The sequence below is a fragment of the Saimiri boliviensis genome, chromosome 10 (genome assembly GCF_048565385.1).
Source record: "Saimiri boliviensis isolate mSaiBol1 chromosome 10, mSaiBol1.pri, whole genome shotgun sequence".
Lineage (NCBI taxonomy): Eukaryota > Metazoa > Chordata > Mammalia > Primates > Cebidae > Saimiri > Saimiri boliviensis.
Window position 1 is genome coordinate 15,535,436 of NC_133458.1, and position 15,396 is coordinate 15,550,831.

The following is a 15,396-nucleotide window of genomic DNA, read 5'->3' on the forward strand; positions in this document are numbered from 1 at the left end:
TACTAATGTTTATTGAGCTAATCAGCACCAGACAGATTTCTACTCATTCATAATTTCTTAACTGTCCAATATATTTTCCAACACTGAGCTGTTTTATTTCAAGACATTGTGATGTTAATTAACTGTAAGTACTTTCCCCAAGGCTTACCTTTCCCCAGACAATGTCATTGGTCTCAGGCCATTTGATGAACACATCATTTTCCTGTCCTCTAATGAATGGGAGATATTGGGTCTCATTGCCAGAAATGGCTGGGTCCTACAGTAAAAGAATTTCAAACAGCAAATATGAGGAAAACATCTTAAGAAAATTTCTCTCCAAAAATTTAGTAGTTCATAGTGCAGAAAGAAACAGTGAACCTCAATACCAAACATAAAATGAAATAAAATAAAAATCAGGGATAATTTGCCTTTCATCTTACTCGGTATATTACCATAGCCAATTGAAATGGGATGGTGCCATGAGTACTCAAAGTAAGATATAAAACCCTTTTGAGGGGCAACCTCTTTCAAGGTGTACAAGAATCTGTGTCAATAAATGAATGAGTCTTTCTATATTATAAAAAGTAACTACCCAAAGTTATGACTAATAAAATGAGAGGAAGGGGGACAATATGGCTAGCTAGACGCAGCTGGGAAGTACCTCTCCCACTGAGAAAAATAAAAACATTGAGTAAACCATCACACTTCAAACAGAGCTTTTGAGAGAAAACACTGACAGTCTATAGAGAGGCAATGTAGACACTGAGGTGTAAGAGGGAAAAAGCTGGAAACCCCATACAGAGTTGCTAAGTGCTAGGACGAGCTCCTGTCACTGAACAGGTCCTAAGAAAGAGGTCCCCAGTAGGAGTGAAAGGACACTCTCATTGCAGACCTCTGGAATCCTAGCTACAACAGACCCCACAAAAACACCATAGACACTTGAACTGGCAAGAGGAACTGCCTGGAGAGTAAACAGAGGCAGAGCTCAAGCCTGTGCAGACACCAGAAGGTTTTGCATACAGGGCATCTGCAGCAAAATACGACCATGGGCACCTATCTGTAAAGGCTCTCAATCTTGCTCTGAGCAGGTCTAGCCCCTGCTGACAGCTTAGCTGGGAGACAGCAGGGTTGTCTTTCCCACAGAACCAGGGTGCATCTGATCGGCATGCCACCCTGTCTGCCAGGCCCTCACAAGGCCACTGCTTGGCTGCTCCCAAAAGAGCATGCACACAGCACAGCCTCCACTGCCCCACCTGAGTGCTTTGCTGGTGGCCTGGAGCTACTCTGCCCCCCAGCAGAGCCAGTATTCGACCCTAACGGGCCAGAAAACAAAGCTGCAGGTCCAGTCCAAACCCACCAGGGTTTAAACACACAGATCAGGATTATCTAGCTGAGATCTGTGGCCCAGGCTTGAGCAGGACCATAGATCACAGAATACTGAGAAGAGTGAGGTATGGGTTTGTGTGCTGGTGTGGGAGTCGGGTATGCCTTCCTCTGCAAGACTGGTCTGGGAAGGGTGTAGCCTGTTTACCAGCCACAGCCTCTGCCCAAGGGAGTGCCACAGCCCAGAATATCTAACAGACTAACAATCTGGATGCAAAAGTCTTGAGACAAAACTAGCTTGTCAGGGCAGCTACTGAGGCAGACATTGGAAGGAGACTCAGTTGTGGGAGAGGAAGCTGAGAGGTCCCCAAAGCCATCTGCTATGCAGAAAATACTGGGTCATATCAGTTGCACCCCTATGGCAACACTGCAGTACCTGGGCATCCTCTGCCCTTGACCCACTGCATCAACAGATCACCCCCAGACATACCCCACAACCTACTCTGAGTCTGCCAAGTAGAGGACCAACAGGAAGCTTCAGGTCTCATGGTGACCTGATCTTTGGCTCAGGCTGCCCCTAAGAGGGAAGAGCACAGCCTGTGAGGGACCCCCTTGTGGCTAAGGAAACAGGCGTGACATCAGTGATTAGAGGGGGCTTGCTCAAGTGCCAAAAATGGACTTGGCAAGGAGGCCATCTCTGGATCTCCCATATCCTCCGCCCCATAGCACTGCTGCAAATATGCTGAAATACAAAAGAGGCCTGTAGCTGAGTAAGAGGCTATCTTCTGGCCCTTACTCTTAAGCACCATCTACTATATCGCAGCCTAAATTACACCACCAAACAAAAACTCTTTTAGTACACATTGTCTTTGAAACCCAATGCAGAAATTCAGCCACAGATGAAGATCTCTTAAAGAACCTTGGGCCTCTGAAATTACCCAGAAATGAAGCCAATCAACTATACTCAATATACACCACAGCCAAACCCTCAAGGAAAATGAAGCCTATATGAACAAAAAGCCATACCCAAAAGACAGCAACTTCAAAAAGATAAAGAACATCCACCCTCTCAGATGAGAAAGAATCAGCACAAAAACCCTGAGAATTCAAAAAGTCAGAGTATCTTCTTAACTCCAAACAATCTCACTAGTTCCCCAGCAATGGTTTCTAACCAGATTGAAGTGGCCAAAGTGACAGATACAGAATTCAGAACCTGGATGACAAGAAAGCTCAACAAGTTTCAGGAGAATGTTGAAACTCAATCTGAAGAAGTCAGTAAAATGATCCAAGAGATGAAAGATAACATAGCCATTTTAACAAAGAACTAAACTGAACTTCTGGAATTAAAACAACAAATGATAATACAATTGCAAGTATTAACAATAGAACAGACCAAGCTGAGGAAATAATCTTAGAACTCAAAGACTAGTCCTTCTAAATAACCCAGTCAGAAAAAAAAATTTTTTTAATAATTTTTAAAAATGAACAAAACCTCTGGGAAGTATATAATTATGTAAAGAGGCCAAATCTATGACTCATTGGCATTCCTGAGAGAGAAGGGGAAAGAATAAATGATTTGGAAAACATTTTTGAAGATATAGTCCATGAAAATTTCCCCAATCTTGCTAGAGAGGTCAACATATGAATTTAAGAAATTCAGAGAACCCCTATGAAATGCTATGCAAGATGATCATCCCTAAGACACACTAGGAAATTTTCTTAGTGTGTTTTGGGGACAAACTAAGAGAATTTCTTATCCCTAGACCAGCCTTACAAGAGATCCTGAAAGGAGATCTAAACATGGAAACAAAAAAATGGTATCTGCTGCCACAATAATACTCTTAAGTAAATAACCCAGAGGCCCTATGAAGCAACTACACAATTGAGTCTGGAAAACAACCAGCTAACAACATAATAACAGGATCAAAACCTTACATATTAATCAAGGTAAATGCTATAAACGCTGTACTTAAAACACAGAGGGGCAATTTGAATAAAAAAATAAAGACACAACCACATGAACTGTATGATACCTTCAAGAGGCTCATCTCACATGTAACGATACCTGCGCTCAAAGTAAAAGGATAGAGAAAGATTTAGCATTCAAACAGAAAAAAGCAGGGGTCATTATTCTTCTGTCAGATAAAACAGACTTTAAACCACAAAGTCAAAACGGACAAAGAGCATTACATAATGATAAAGCGTTCAAGTCAATAAGGATAGTTAACTATCCCAAATAAATATGCACCCAACATTGGAGTACCCAGATTCATTAACAAATGCCTACAAAAGACAGCCACACAATAATAGTGGAGGACTTCAATACCCAACTGACAGCATTAGACAGATCATCAAGGCAGAAAACTAACAGTGAAATTTGGAACTTAAACCCAACACTGACTAATTGGACATAATGGACATCTAGAGAATACCCCATCCAACAACCACATAATATGGATTCTTCTCATAAGCATGCAGCACATAATCCAAGATTGACCACATGCTTGGCCATAAGGCAAGTCTCAGTAAATTCAAAAATATCAAAATTATACCAAGGATACTCTCAAACCACAGTGCAATAAAAATGGAAATCAATATCAACTCTCTCAAAACCACAAAACTACATTAAGCAACTTACCCCTGAATGTAAATTAAGCAACTTACCCCTGAATGACTTTTGGTTAAATAACAAAATTAATTATTAAAAACTTCCTTGAAATTAGTAAAAACAGAGACATGACATAAATAACAAAATTGGTTAAATAACAAAATTATTATCAAAAACTTCTTTGAAATTAATAAAAACAGAGACATAACAGAATCTATGAGATGACCAAAAGCAGTGTTAGGAAGAAAGTTTATAGCCATAAATGGCTACATCGAGAAGTTAGAAAGATCTCAAATTAACATCCAACTTCACAACTAGAAGAACTATAAAAACAAGAACAAACTTGCCCCAAAGCTAGCAGAGGAAAATAAATAATTAAAATCAGAGCAGAGCTGAACAAAATTGAGGTTCAAAAATCTATACAACATATCAACAAAAGCAAAGTTGCTTTTTTGAAAGGTTAAACAAGATTGATAGGTCACCAGCTAGATTAAGAAAAAAAGAAAGAAGATACAAGTAAGTGTTGTGTAATCGTAAATGACAAAGATGACGTTACAACCAATCCCACAGAAATACAGAGTATCGTTAGAGATTTTTATGAACATCTCTAAGTACACAAACTAGAAAATCTAGAGGAAATGAATAAACTCCTAGAAACACACAACCTCCCAAGATTTAACCAGAAAGGAACTGAAACCATAAACAGACCAATAATAAATTCTATAATTGTATTAGCAATAAAAAGCCCATCAACCAAAAAGGGTCCCTAATCAAATGGATTCATGGTAAAATCCTACCAGATGTACAAAAAGCTTATACCAATCCTACTGAAATTATTCCAAAAAACTTGGGAAGGATATTGCCTCCCTAACTGATTCTACAAAGCCAGCATCATCCCAATACCAATATCTGGCAGAGACAATGAAAAAAGGAAACTTCAAGCTGATGTCCCTGATGAACATAGGTGCAAAAATCCTCAACAAAAGACTAACAAACCAAACTCAGGAGCATATCAGAAAGTTTACTGACCATGTTCAAGTAGGCTTTAACCTCTGGGATGCCAGGTTGGGTCAACAAAGTCAAATCAATAAATGTGATTCACCATATAAACATAATTAAAAACAAAAGCCATACAAAAATCTCAATCCAGAAAGAGTTTTTGATAAAATCCAATATCCCTGCATGATAAAAACCCTCAAGAAATTAGGATTGAAAGGGAAGTACATCAAAATAATAAGAGCTATCTCTGACAAACCCACAGCCAACATCATACTGAATGGGAAAAAGAAGCATTCTTCTTCTTTTTTTTTTTTTTAAATTGTACTTTAGGTTCTGGGGCACATGTGCAGATCATGCAGGATTGTGGCATAGGTACATACATGGCAAGGTGGTTTGCTGCCTCCATTCCCCCATCACCCATATCTGGCATTTCTCCCCATGTTATTCCTCCCCACCCCTCACTGTCCCTCCCCTAACGACTCCCAACAGACCTCAGTGTGTGATGCTCCCCTCCCTGCTCTCATTTTTCAACACCCATCTATGAGTGACAACATGCAGTGTTTGATTTTCTGTTCTTGTGTCAGTTTTCTGAGAGTAGTGGTTTCTGGATTCATCCATGTCCCTACAAAGGACACGAAGTCATCTTTTTTATGGCTGTATAGTATTCCATGGCATATATGTGCCACATTTTCTTTATCCAGTCTATCATTGATGGGCGTTTGGGTTGGTTCCGGGTCTTTGCTATTGTAAACAGTGCCACAATGAACATAGGTGTGCATGTGTCTTTATAATAGAATGATTTATAATCCTTTGGGTATTATTCTTCTTGAGAACTGGAACACAACAAGGATATCCTGTCTCATCACTCCTATTTAATATAGTACTGAAAGTCCTAGCCGGAGCAATCAGGCAAGAGAAAAAAATAAAACACATCCACATAGGAAAAGAAGAACCAAACTGTCTCTCTTCATAGATGACATGATTCCATACCTAGAAAACCCTGAATACTTTGCCAACAGGCTCCTAGAACTGATAAACAACTTCATTAGAAGTTTCAGGATACAAAATGAATGTACCAAAATTAGTAGCATTTCTACACATCAATAATGTTCAAACTGAGAGATCTCAAATTAGAAATCTCAAGTTAGATCTCAAATTATCAATCCAATTTCACACCTAGAAGAACCATAACAAAAAGAATGTTTTTATAGTTCATCAGGAATGCAATCCCATTTATAACAACAGAAAGGATAAAATACCTAGGAAAACATCTAACCAAGGAGATGAAAGATCTTTACAAGAAGTACAAAACACTGTTGAAGGAAATCAGAGATGACAGAGCAAACGAAAAAACATTTCATGCTCATGGACTGGAAGAATTAATATCATTAAAATGGCCACACTTCCTGATGCAATTCATAGGTTCAACAGTATTTCTATTAAACTCCAATATCATTTTTCACATAATCAGAAAAACTATTCTAAAATTCATATGGAACCCAAAAAGAGCCTGAATAGCCAAATAAATTCTAAGCAAGAAGAACAAAGCCAGAGGTTTCGCATGACCCAACTTCAAAATATATTATCACACACCTACAATTATTATCTGATCTTCAGAAAAATTGACAAAAATGAGCAAGAGGAAAAGAATTCTTTATCAAGAAATGGTGCTGAGATAACTGGCTAACCATATAGAAAAGAATGGTACTGAACTCCTACCTTTCACTATATAGGAAAATTAACTCAAGATGGATTAAAGACTTAAATATAAGACCACAAACTATAAAAATCCTAGAAGACAATCTAGGGAATGCTATTCTTGACACTGGCCTTAGCAAATAATTTATGGCTAAGTTCTCAAAAGCAATTGCAATGAAAACAAAAATTGACAATGGATCTAATTAAAATAAAGAGCTTTTCTACAGCAAGAGAAACTGTCAACAGAGTAATGAGGCAACCTACCAAATGGGAAGAAATATTAGCAAGTTATGAACCTGGCAAAAGGCCTAAAATCCAGAATATGTAAGGAACTTAAAGAAATCAACAAGCCAGGCCGGGCGCGGTGGCTCAAGCCTGTAATCCCAGCACTTTGGGAGGCCAAGGCAGGTGGATCACGAGGTCAAGAGATCGAGACCATCCTGGTCAACATGGTGAAACCCGTCTCCACTAAAAATACAAAAAATTGTGTAGTGCTCCCCTCCCTGTGTCCATGTGTTCTCATTGTTCAACACCCGCCTATGAGCAAGAATATATGGTGTTTGATTTTCTGCTCTTGTGTCAGTTTGCTGAGAATGATGGTTTCCAGGTTCATCGTGGGGAGGTGGGAAGGGATAGCATGGGGAGAAATGACAGATACAGGTGAGGGGACGGAAGGCAGCAAAGCACACTGCCATGTGTGTACCTATGCAACAATCTTGCATGTTCATCACATGTACCCCAAAACCTAAAATGCAATAAAAAAAAAAATTAGCTGGGCATGGTGGCGTGTGCCTGTAGTCCCAGCTACTCAGGAGGCTGAGGCAGAAGAACTGACTGAACCCGGGAGGCAGAGGCTGCGGTGAGCCGAGATCGCGCCACTGCACTCCAGCCTGGGTAACAAGAGCGAAACTCCGTCTCAAAAAAAAAAAAAAAAAAAAAAAAAAGAAGGAAATCAACAAGCCAAAAACAATTTCATTAAAAAGTGAGCGAAGGGCATGAACAGACACTTCTAAAAAGAAGACATACAAGTGGCTAACAAACCTATATAAAAAAAAAAAAACACTGAATAGAAGTAAATCAAACCACAGTGAGATACCATCTCACATCAATCAGAATGGCTTTTGTTGAAAAGTAAAAAAATAGATGTTGGTGGGGCTGTGGAGAAAAGAGAACACTTATACACTTTTGGTGGGAATGTAAATTAGTTTAGCCACAGTGGGAAGCAATTTGGAGATTTTCTCAAAGAACTAAGAATTGATCTACCATACCACCTAGCAACCTCATTACTGGGTATATACCCTAAGGAAAATAAATCATTCCCTCAAAAAGACACACATACTTGTATGTTTATCACAGCACTAGTCACAGCAGCAGAGACATAAAGTCAACCCAGGAGCCCACCTATGGTGGACTGGATAAAGAAAATGTGGTACGTATATATCATGGAATACTACGCAGCCATGAAAAGAATGAAATTATGTTCTTTGCAGCAACATGGATGTAGCTGGAGGCCATTATCCTAAGATAATTAATGCAGGAACAGAAATGCAAATGCCACATGTTCTCTCTTATAAGTGAGAGCTAAGTACTGGGTACACATAGACATAAAGGTAGGAATAATAGACAGTGGAGACTACAAGAGAGGAGAGGGAGCAAGAGGGGCAAGGGTTGAAAAACTACCTGTTTGGTACTATGTTCACTACTTGGGTGCTAGGTCCATTATACCCTGATATGGTTTGACTTTGTCCCCACCCAAATCTCATCTTGAATTGCCATGTGTTGTGGGAGGGACCTGGTAGGAGGTAAATCATGGGGGCAGGTCTTTCCCTGCTGTTCTCATGATAGCGAATAAGTCTCATGAGATCTGATGATATTAAAAAAGGGAGTTTTCCTGCACAAATGCTCTTCTGCCACCATGAAAGACATGCCTTTCATCTTCCACCTTGATTGTGAGGCTTCTCCAGCCATGTGGAACTGTGAGTCCATTAAACCTCTTTCTTCTATAAATTGCCCAGTCTCAGGTATGTCTTTATCAGCAACATGAAAGCAGACTAATACAGACACCAAACTTCAGCATTACACAATACACATTTGTAACAAACCTACATATGTACACACTGAATCTAAAATAAAAGTTAAAAATATAAAGTTTAACCCTGAATTATTTAAGTAAATAAATAAGATGCTAAAAATTCTGTAGGAATTTAAATATGACATAATATACATGATTTTTTTCCAGTGACATAGAAATCTATTTTTACAAAGAGAGTTGAGGAGTAAAATAATGTATTGGTGTTTCTTCATAAAATTCGTGAGAAAAACTTTTGCTAATGTTTGAAAACAACTCCTGGAGATAAACCAGGTTAATAAGACTTAATCCTCGAGCAGAGAGAGCCAATTCATTGTGTTTCCAGAGTATAATAGCAATATTCCTCAAAAACATGAATTGTTTTTATTGCCTTGTGTCCCAATGTGTCTAACTAAAGTAGCTTCCCTTGCTCACACCTTCCCATACCTGCCCCAATTACTCTCTATAATATTATGCTGTTTCACAATTGTCATATAAATCACTACTGTCTGAAATTATCTCTTCAGATGTTTATTGGCTATCTCCCTCCACTAGAATAAAAACCTTATAAGAGCACTGTCTTACTAATTTAGACTATGCATATACCGTCTCACACACACATACACAACTTGTAGAAGAGTGATTTTCAAATATTGTGTTCAATAAATACATGAATTAGCAAGTGAACAAAAGTCACCGAATAATGCTGTAATTTTTGGAAGCTAGCAGGGAAAATCATTTGCAGGTAATTATCTCTGCATTTATCAAGATGTGGCTTTCTAGTAAAATAATAAATTGGTATTCTGGATCTTAACTCAATTGTTTGTAAGTTTAAGAAGAAATGTCACCTGAGCTTTAATATTTCCTAGTGATGCTACAACATAAGATTTTTGAACCCCCTGAGGTAAAGATGAGACTAAGACACAGCTCTTTCTCCTGAGGCATAGCCTGAAATAGAAATAGTGAGACACCTTTTTTTTTCCTTTTTTTTTCTATCTTCAGTTCTTCAGCCCACAGTTGTCCTAACTCTACCAAGAGAAAATAATTATATTCCAGTGACAGTTATTGAAAATAAATAGTATAAAGTATCATCTTTTAAAAGCCCATTTTCATTTTTCTTTATTTGCTTTTAATTTAAAAATAATAATTATAGATTCACCACAAGAAGTTGTAGAACAAACAAGAAAGTACAGAGTATAAGAACATTTCTTGTACCCTTCATTCAGTTTCTCACAATGGCATTATTTTGGAACCATGAATATGGAAACAGAAAGTAGAATCTAATCTGTCTCAATACCTACCAAAATGAGAATAAATCTCATGCCATTTTTCTTCATTTGCTCAATCACGAGACTGAGGTTTTGAAAGCTGGCACTGAGGGTAAAATCCAGCTTCCGGTCCATGTAATCGATGTCTACATGCTGGACGTCCTGTAGGAAGAAATAGCAAGGTGCTTGGAACCCTGTAGCAGATGCCTTGCAGGGCACACTGACTGCTCTTTCAGGCCCCTAGTCTTGATGAGATGAGAATGAGTAGGGACCTGGGTTCTATGCCTGCCCCAGCCCAGGCACCCACTCATTCCTCATCTCATTACTCCCCTTTGCTGACTTTTCAATTCTGCAGATTGAAATTGCTTTCTGATGCCTGCATGCAGTTCCCCTGTGCCCACCCCTTCTCTGTTTCCCCAGTTGGACCTCTATCCCTTTTCCTTTCCTCAATTCATGTCTTTCTCACTTTTCAAATCTCAAACTTAGTCTATTAAACAAAGTTCAAGGGTAGAAACTGGGACTTTCTTAGGAAACAAACAGGATTGCATACATGGGTTTTTTTCTACAGTAAATCTGGCTGATTGTTAAAAGCTCTCAATAAACTAAGTACTAAAGGAACATATCTCACAATAATAAGAGCCATGGATGACAAACTCACAGCCAATATCATACTGACTGAGCAAAAGCCGAAAGCATTCCCCTTGAAAACCAGCACAAGACAAAGATGTCCTCTCACCACTCTTATTCAACATAGAATTGGAAGTTCTGGCCAGGGCAATCAGGTAAGAGAAAGAAATAAAAAGGCCAGGCATGGTGGCTCACACTGTAATCCCAGCACTTTGGGAGGCCGAGGCAGGTGGGCCACCTGAGGTCGGGAGTTTGAGACCAGCCTGGCCAACATGGCAAAACCCTATCTCTACTAAAAATATGAAAAAATTAGCCGAGTGTGGTGGTATGAACCTGTGGTCCCAGCTACTCATGAGGCTGAAGCAGGAGAATGACTTGAACCCAAGAGGCAGAGTGTGCACTGAGCCGAGATCACACCATGACCCCCCGGCCTGGGCAGCAGGGGGAGAAAAAGAAAGAAAGAAAGAAAGAAAGAAAGAAAGAAAGAAAGAAAGAAAGAAAGAAAGAAAGAAAGAAAGAAAGAAAGAGAGAGAGAGAGAGAAAGACAGACAGACAGACAGACAGACAGACAGACAGAAAGAAGGAAGGAAGGAAGGAAGAAAGGAAGGAAGGAAGGAAGGAAGGGAGAAAGGAAGGAAATAAGGAAGGGAAGGAGGGAAGGAAGGAAGGAAGGAAGGAAGGAAAGAAGGAAGAAAGGAAGGGAAAGAAAAAGAGAAAGCAAGGAAGAAAAGGAAAGAAGTGAAGGAGGAAAGGGAAGGACAGGAAGGAAGGGAAGGAAGGGAGGAAGGCAGAAAGGAAGGAAGGAAGGGAGGAAAGAAGGAAGAAACAAAGGGCATTCAGAGGAAGTCAAACTATTCATATTTGCAGGTGACATGATCCTATATCTAGAGAGTAGATCTTGTCACCTAGACAAGATCCTATGTCTAGAAAACTCCATCATCTCAGCCCAAAAGTTAGTTAAGCTGATAAGCAACTTCAGCGAAGTCTCTGTATATAAAATCAATGTACAAAACTCTCTAGCATTTCTATACACCACCAACAGTCAAGCCTAGAGCCAAACCACAAATGAACTCCCATTCATAATTGCCACAGATAAAAATCCTAGGAATACAGCTAACCAGGGAGGTGAAAGATCTCAGCAAAGAGAACTTCAAACCACTGTTCAGAGAAATCAGAGATGACATAAACAAATGGAAACACATGCTCAGAGATAGGAAGAATCAGTATCCTTAAAATGACTATACTGCCCAAAGCAATTTATAAATTCCATACTATTCCCATTAAGCTACCATTGACATTCTTCACAGAACTAGAGAAAACTATTTTAAAATTCATATGGAACCAAAAAAGAGCCCGAATAACCAAGGCAATGCTAAGCAAAAAGAAAAAAGCTGGAGGCATCAGGCCTACCCCACTTCAAACTATACTACAGGGCTATAGTAATCAAAACAGCATGGTACTGGTACAAGAACAGACATATAGACCAATGTGAAAGAATAGAGAACACAGAAACAAGACAGTACATCTACAACTATCTGATCTTTGACAAACCTGACAAAAACAAGCAATGGGGAAAGGACTCTCTATTCAATAAATAGTGCTGTGATAACTGGCTAGCCATATTCAGAATGGAAACTGGACCCCTTCCTTACACCAACATATAAGAACTACATTATTTTATAGTTTTCCTGAATGTCTACCTCTCTCTACCCAGTACCAACCCACGTTTTTGCATATGAAACTTACTCAAACCGTGATTGTTGAATAATAACTAAAATAGTTAATATTTAGTTGAAAAAAGGAAGTTGCTTCTCTTTAGCCCAAAAGTGATAGTTCCCTCCATTGTCTTAAGACTCTAGGTGAAACTTGTTTGGAAAAACAGAGACTTGTGCATAAGCCAAACTTTGGAAATGAATAAACCAGCATATTATTAATATTGATTACTTTGTTAAGGTATGTCTATGGATTTTTTTCATCTTGTAATTTTCCTATTTTCTAATTTCTGCTTAGTAAGTATATAGTATCATTGCATATACAAAGAAAAAGAATTCAGCCTGGATTATCAAGTTATCTTTGATAAGAACATCATAGCACTTCTAATATAAAATTAGCCAGAAATTCCTGTAACTAATTAAACTTCAGGCTGGGTGAGGGTTTCATACATAGGGAATCTGGGCTGCCACCATTGCATCATATAAACTGGAGATTTCAGCATCATTCTGGTATCCATAGCGACTCAGCTGGAATCCCAAGGCCCAGTATGGAATCATTGCTGGTCGACCGATCAACTAGAATAAAAAGAAAAATGCATCCAGATAGACTTCCTAGGAAAGAAAAGGCGGTTGACTTATACTTGAATCAAGTTGAGTGTTTCTGCTAAGTTTACTGTCTAAGAGGCCTCACCCAAGAAAGGTAAGAAAGTCCAATAAATGTGGAGCAATTACGGACATGCAGAATGATAGAAACATTATTTGGAGTTTTCATATATTCCAGAGTTTTCATTCTAGGAAATCTGATAATTTGCTGGTTATTGCTGATTAGCAATTCTTAGATAGACTGTTCAACAATCGCGAGACATGTGAGATATTAATATGCCTTTATAGACCCATAATACTAAAATATGATTTTCAGAAAAGGCAGTAATAATCTAGCAGTGACACTGAAGAGTCGAAAGAAAAAATTGGCCTATCTCAGTGGTAATAATGTGGTAATAGTCAAAAAATATTTGACAATAATATATTGACGGACAGAATGGCTTCTAACCTCTGTGTATTGCTGAGTTACAAGTTCAGGGGTTGGCCCCAAAACAATGTAAAAGTCCAAAATCCCTCCTGTGGTGCGGTATGTCAAGGCAGGAGTGGGCTGTAATGTCACATCTGTAAGAAAAACAATATACATGAGGCACATCCTTGGAGTTGTAAATCACCCAGATAGGAAACCTGCTCTAAAATTTGCTTTCTTCACACTCTCTCTCTGATGCCTGCCTCCTCTAGAAAGTCTTCTCTTATCCATTGGAATCAGAGGTGTATTTGCAGGTACCCCAAATGTAATATGCAACCTCAACAACTTTTAAATATGCTGTGAATGAAAGCCAAAGTGTCACAGTAAAATAGGCTATGCCAGAGTAGGAACCACAATTGGTCAAAATTCCACACCCAACACCCGATCCAGAGTTCTTAATAAATCTTGAATAAATAGATGAGTAAATGGAAAGTCAATTTATTTGTTCCATTTCCCTTGCCTCCTGAAGGTCTCCATTTCTACTTATAATCCAGGTCGAAATAGAATGGTCACAGCTGTTTCTGGTGGCACATGGGAGCTGTTCCTATGTCTTACCCATAGCATTGCTATTGAGCAGGAGCACTCCATGGGCACTGCCATCCTCCTCCAGTGCCATGTAGTAAGGGTGGACCCCATAGGAATTCTTGTTGTACTGGGAGTCATGAGAGTAATAAATAAAAAGAAAATTCAAGATATTGTTTTCATACTATAACCCAAACAGCAAACTCTTACTCATCATTAAAGATTCAGTTCAATGTCATGATCCTTTCTCGGGCCTTCCTTGACCCTCCCTTCTACCCTAAGTAAAAAGCTGTTTCTTCTCCACTTTGTGCCTTCCTCGTTTATTGTTACATAATTCAATTATTTATTATTATATAATTAAGTGGTTCCACTGTGCTATTTCTGCCTCTATTTCTCTCACTAGCCTATAAGCCTCTGGAGAGCAAAGACAGTACCTTATTAAGTCTGTAGCTGGCCGGGCATGGTGGCTGATGCCTGTAATCTCAGCACTTTGGGAGGCTGAGGCGGGCAAATCACCTGAGATCAGGAGTTTGAGGGCAGCCTGGCCAATATGGTGAAACCTCGTCTCTACAAAAAATGTAAATATTAACCAGACAGGTCAGCACGCACCTGTAATCCCAGCTACTCAGAAGGCTGAGGCACAAGAATCGCTTGAACCCAGGAGGCAAAGGTTGCAGTGAGCCAAGATCATGCCACTGCACTCCAGCCTGGGAGACAGAGCAAAACTTGGTCTTCTAAAAAAAAAAAGAAAAGAAAAGAAAGAAAAGAAAAGAAAATCTGTAGCTAAGCACTTAGCAATGTGTCTGACACATAGAATATATTAAGTAAAAGTTTGTGAAATAAATAAAATCCATAATTGATAGAGGGAAATGTGTGTGTGTGTGCATGTGTGTGTGTGTGTGCGTGCGTGTGTGTGTGTGTGTGTGTGCCTTTTAGGGACAAAAGAATGTGACATGTGGCCTATTACAACTGACAGCAGAATTTATCAGTATAAGATGAAGTTGATGAGCAAGGTGTCATATAGAAGCATACGGATTAAAATAGGTTTACATTGAGAGAAACTGAGTGCTAAACTTATTCCATTAGCCCTACCGCAGGTGGCTCATCACGAGCAAACATCCCCCAGGTGTTCCAGTTCATGTCTCTTCTGAAAGCTGTGTGCTCAGTTTCCCCAAAGCCATAGATGTACTGAGAGGGCAGACGTGTAGAAATGGAGAGAAACGTATTATTGAAGGTGAAGCCGGGGAGTTGAGAATCCCAACTGCAACACAAAAACAGATCACACTGAGTTGGAGACCACTGGCCAGAGCTCCTTGGAATGTGTTTGAAATGTCCAATTGATTCCAAAGCCTCCTGAATTATTGCACATTTAGATACAGGTTCAAATACTGTGACATGGCCCAGGTCATAACAATGGCCCCAACTCAGTACCAAAGTTCCATGTTCACATGTCTGTTCTGTGGTTTGTCAGACTGAGAGCTCCTTCCGGGACCTTGAGGGCAAAAGCCATGACTTCTATTTAT

At 39.3% G+C, this 15,396-nt stretch overlaps 1 protein-coding gene across 1 annotated transcript in view; it reads right to left on the reverse strand.

Moving 5' to 3' along the window:
* MGAM (maltase-glucoamylase) overlaps positions 1-15,396 on the reverse strand; it is a 221,792-nt gene that overhangs the window by 17,648 nt on the left and 188,748 nt on the right. The window contains exons 97-102 of the mRNA XM_074378986.1: positions 14,966-15,134; positions 13,907-14,003; positions 13,334-13,446; positions 12,733-12,858; positions 9,977-10,105; positions 149-256 (exon numbers count right to left, since the gene is read on the reverse strand). Of these exons, the coding sequence (XP_074235087.1) occupies positions 149-256; positions 9,977-10,105; positions 12,733-12,858; positions 13,334-13,446; positions 13,907-14,003; positions 14,966-15,134 (742 nt within the window). The remainder of the gene's footprint in view (positions 1-148; positions 257-9,976; positions 10,106-12,732; positions 12,859-13,333; positions 13,447-13,906; positions 14,004-14,965; positions 15,135-15,396) is intronic.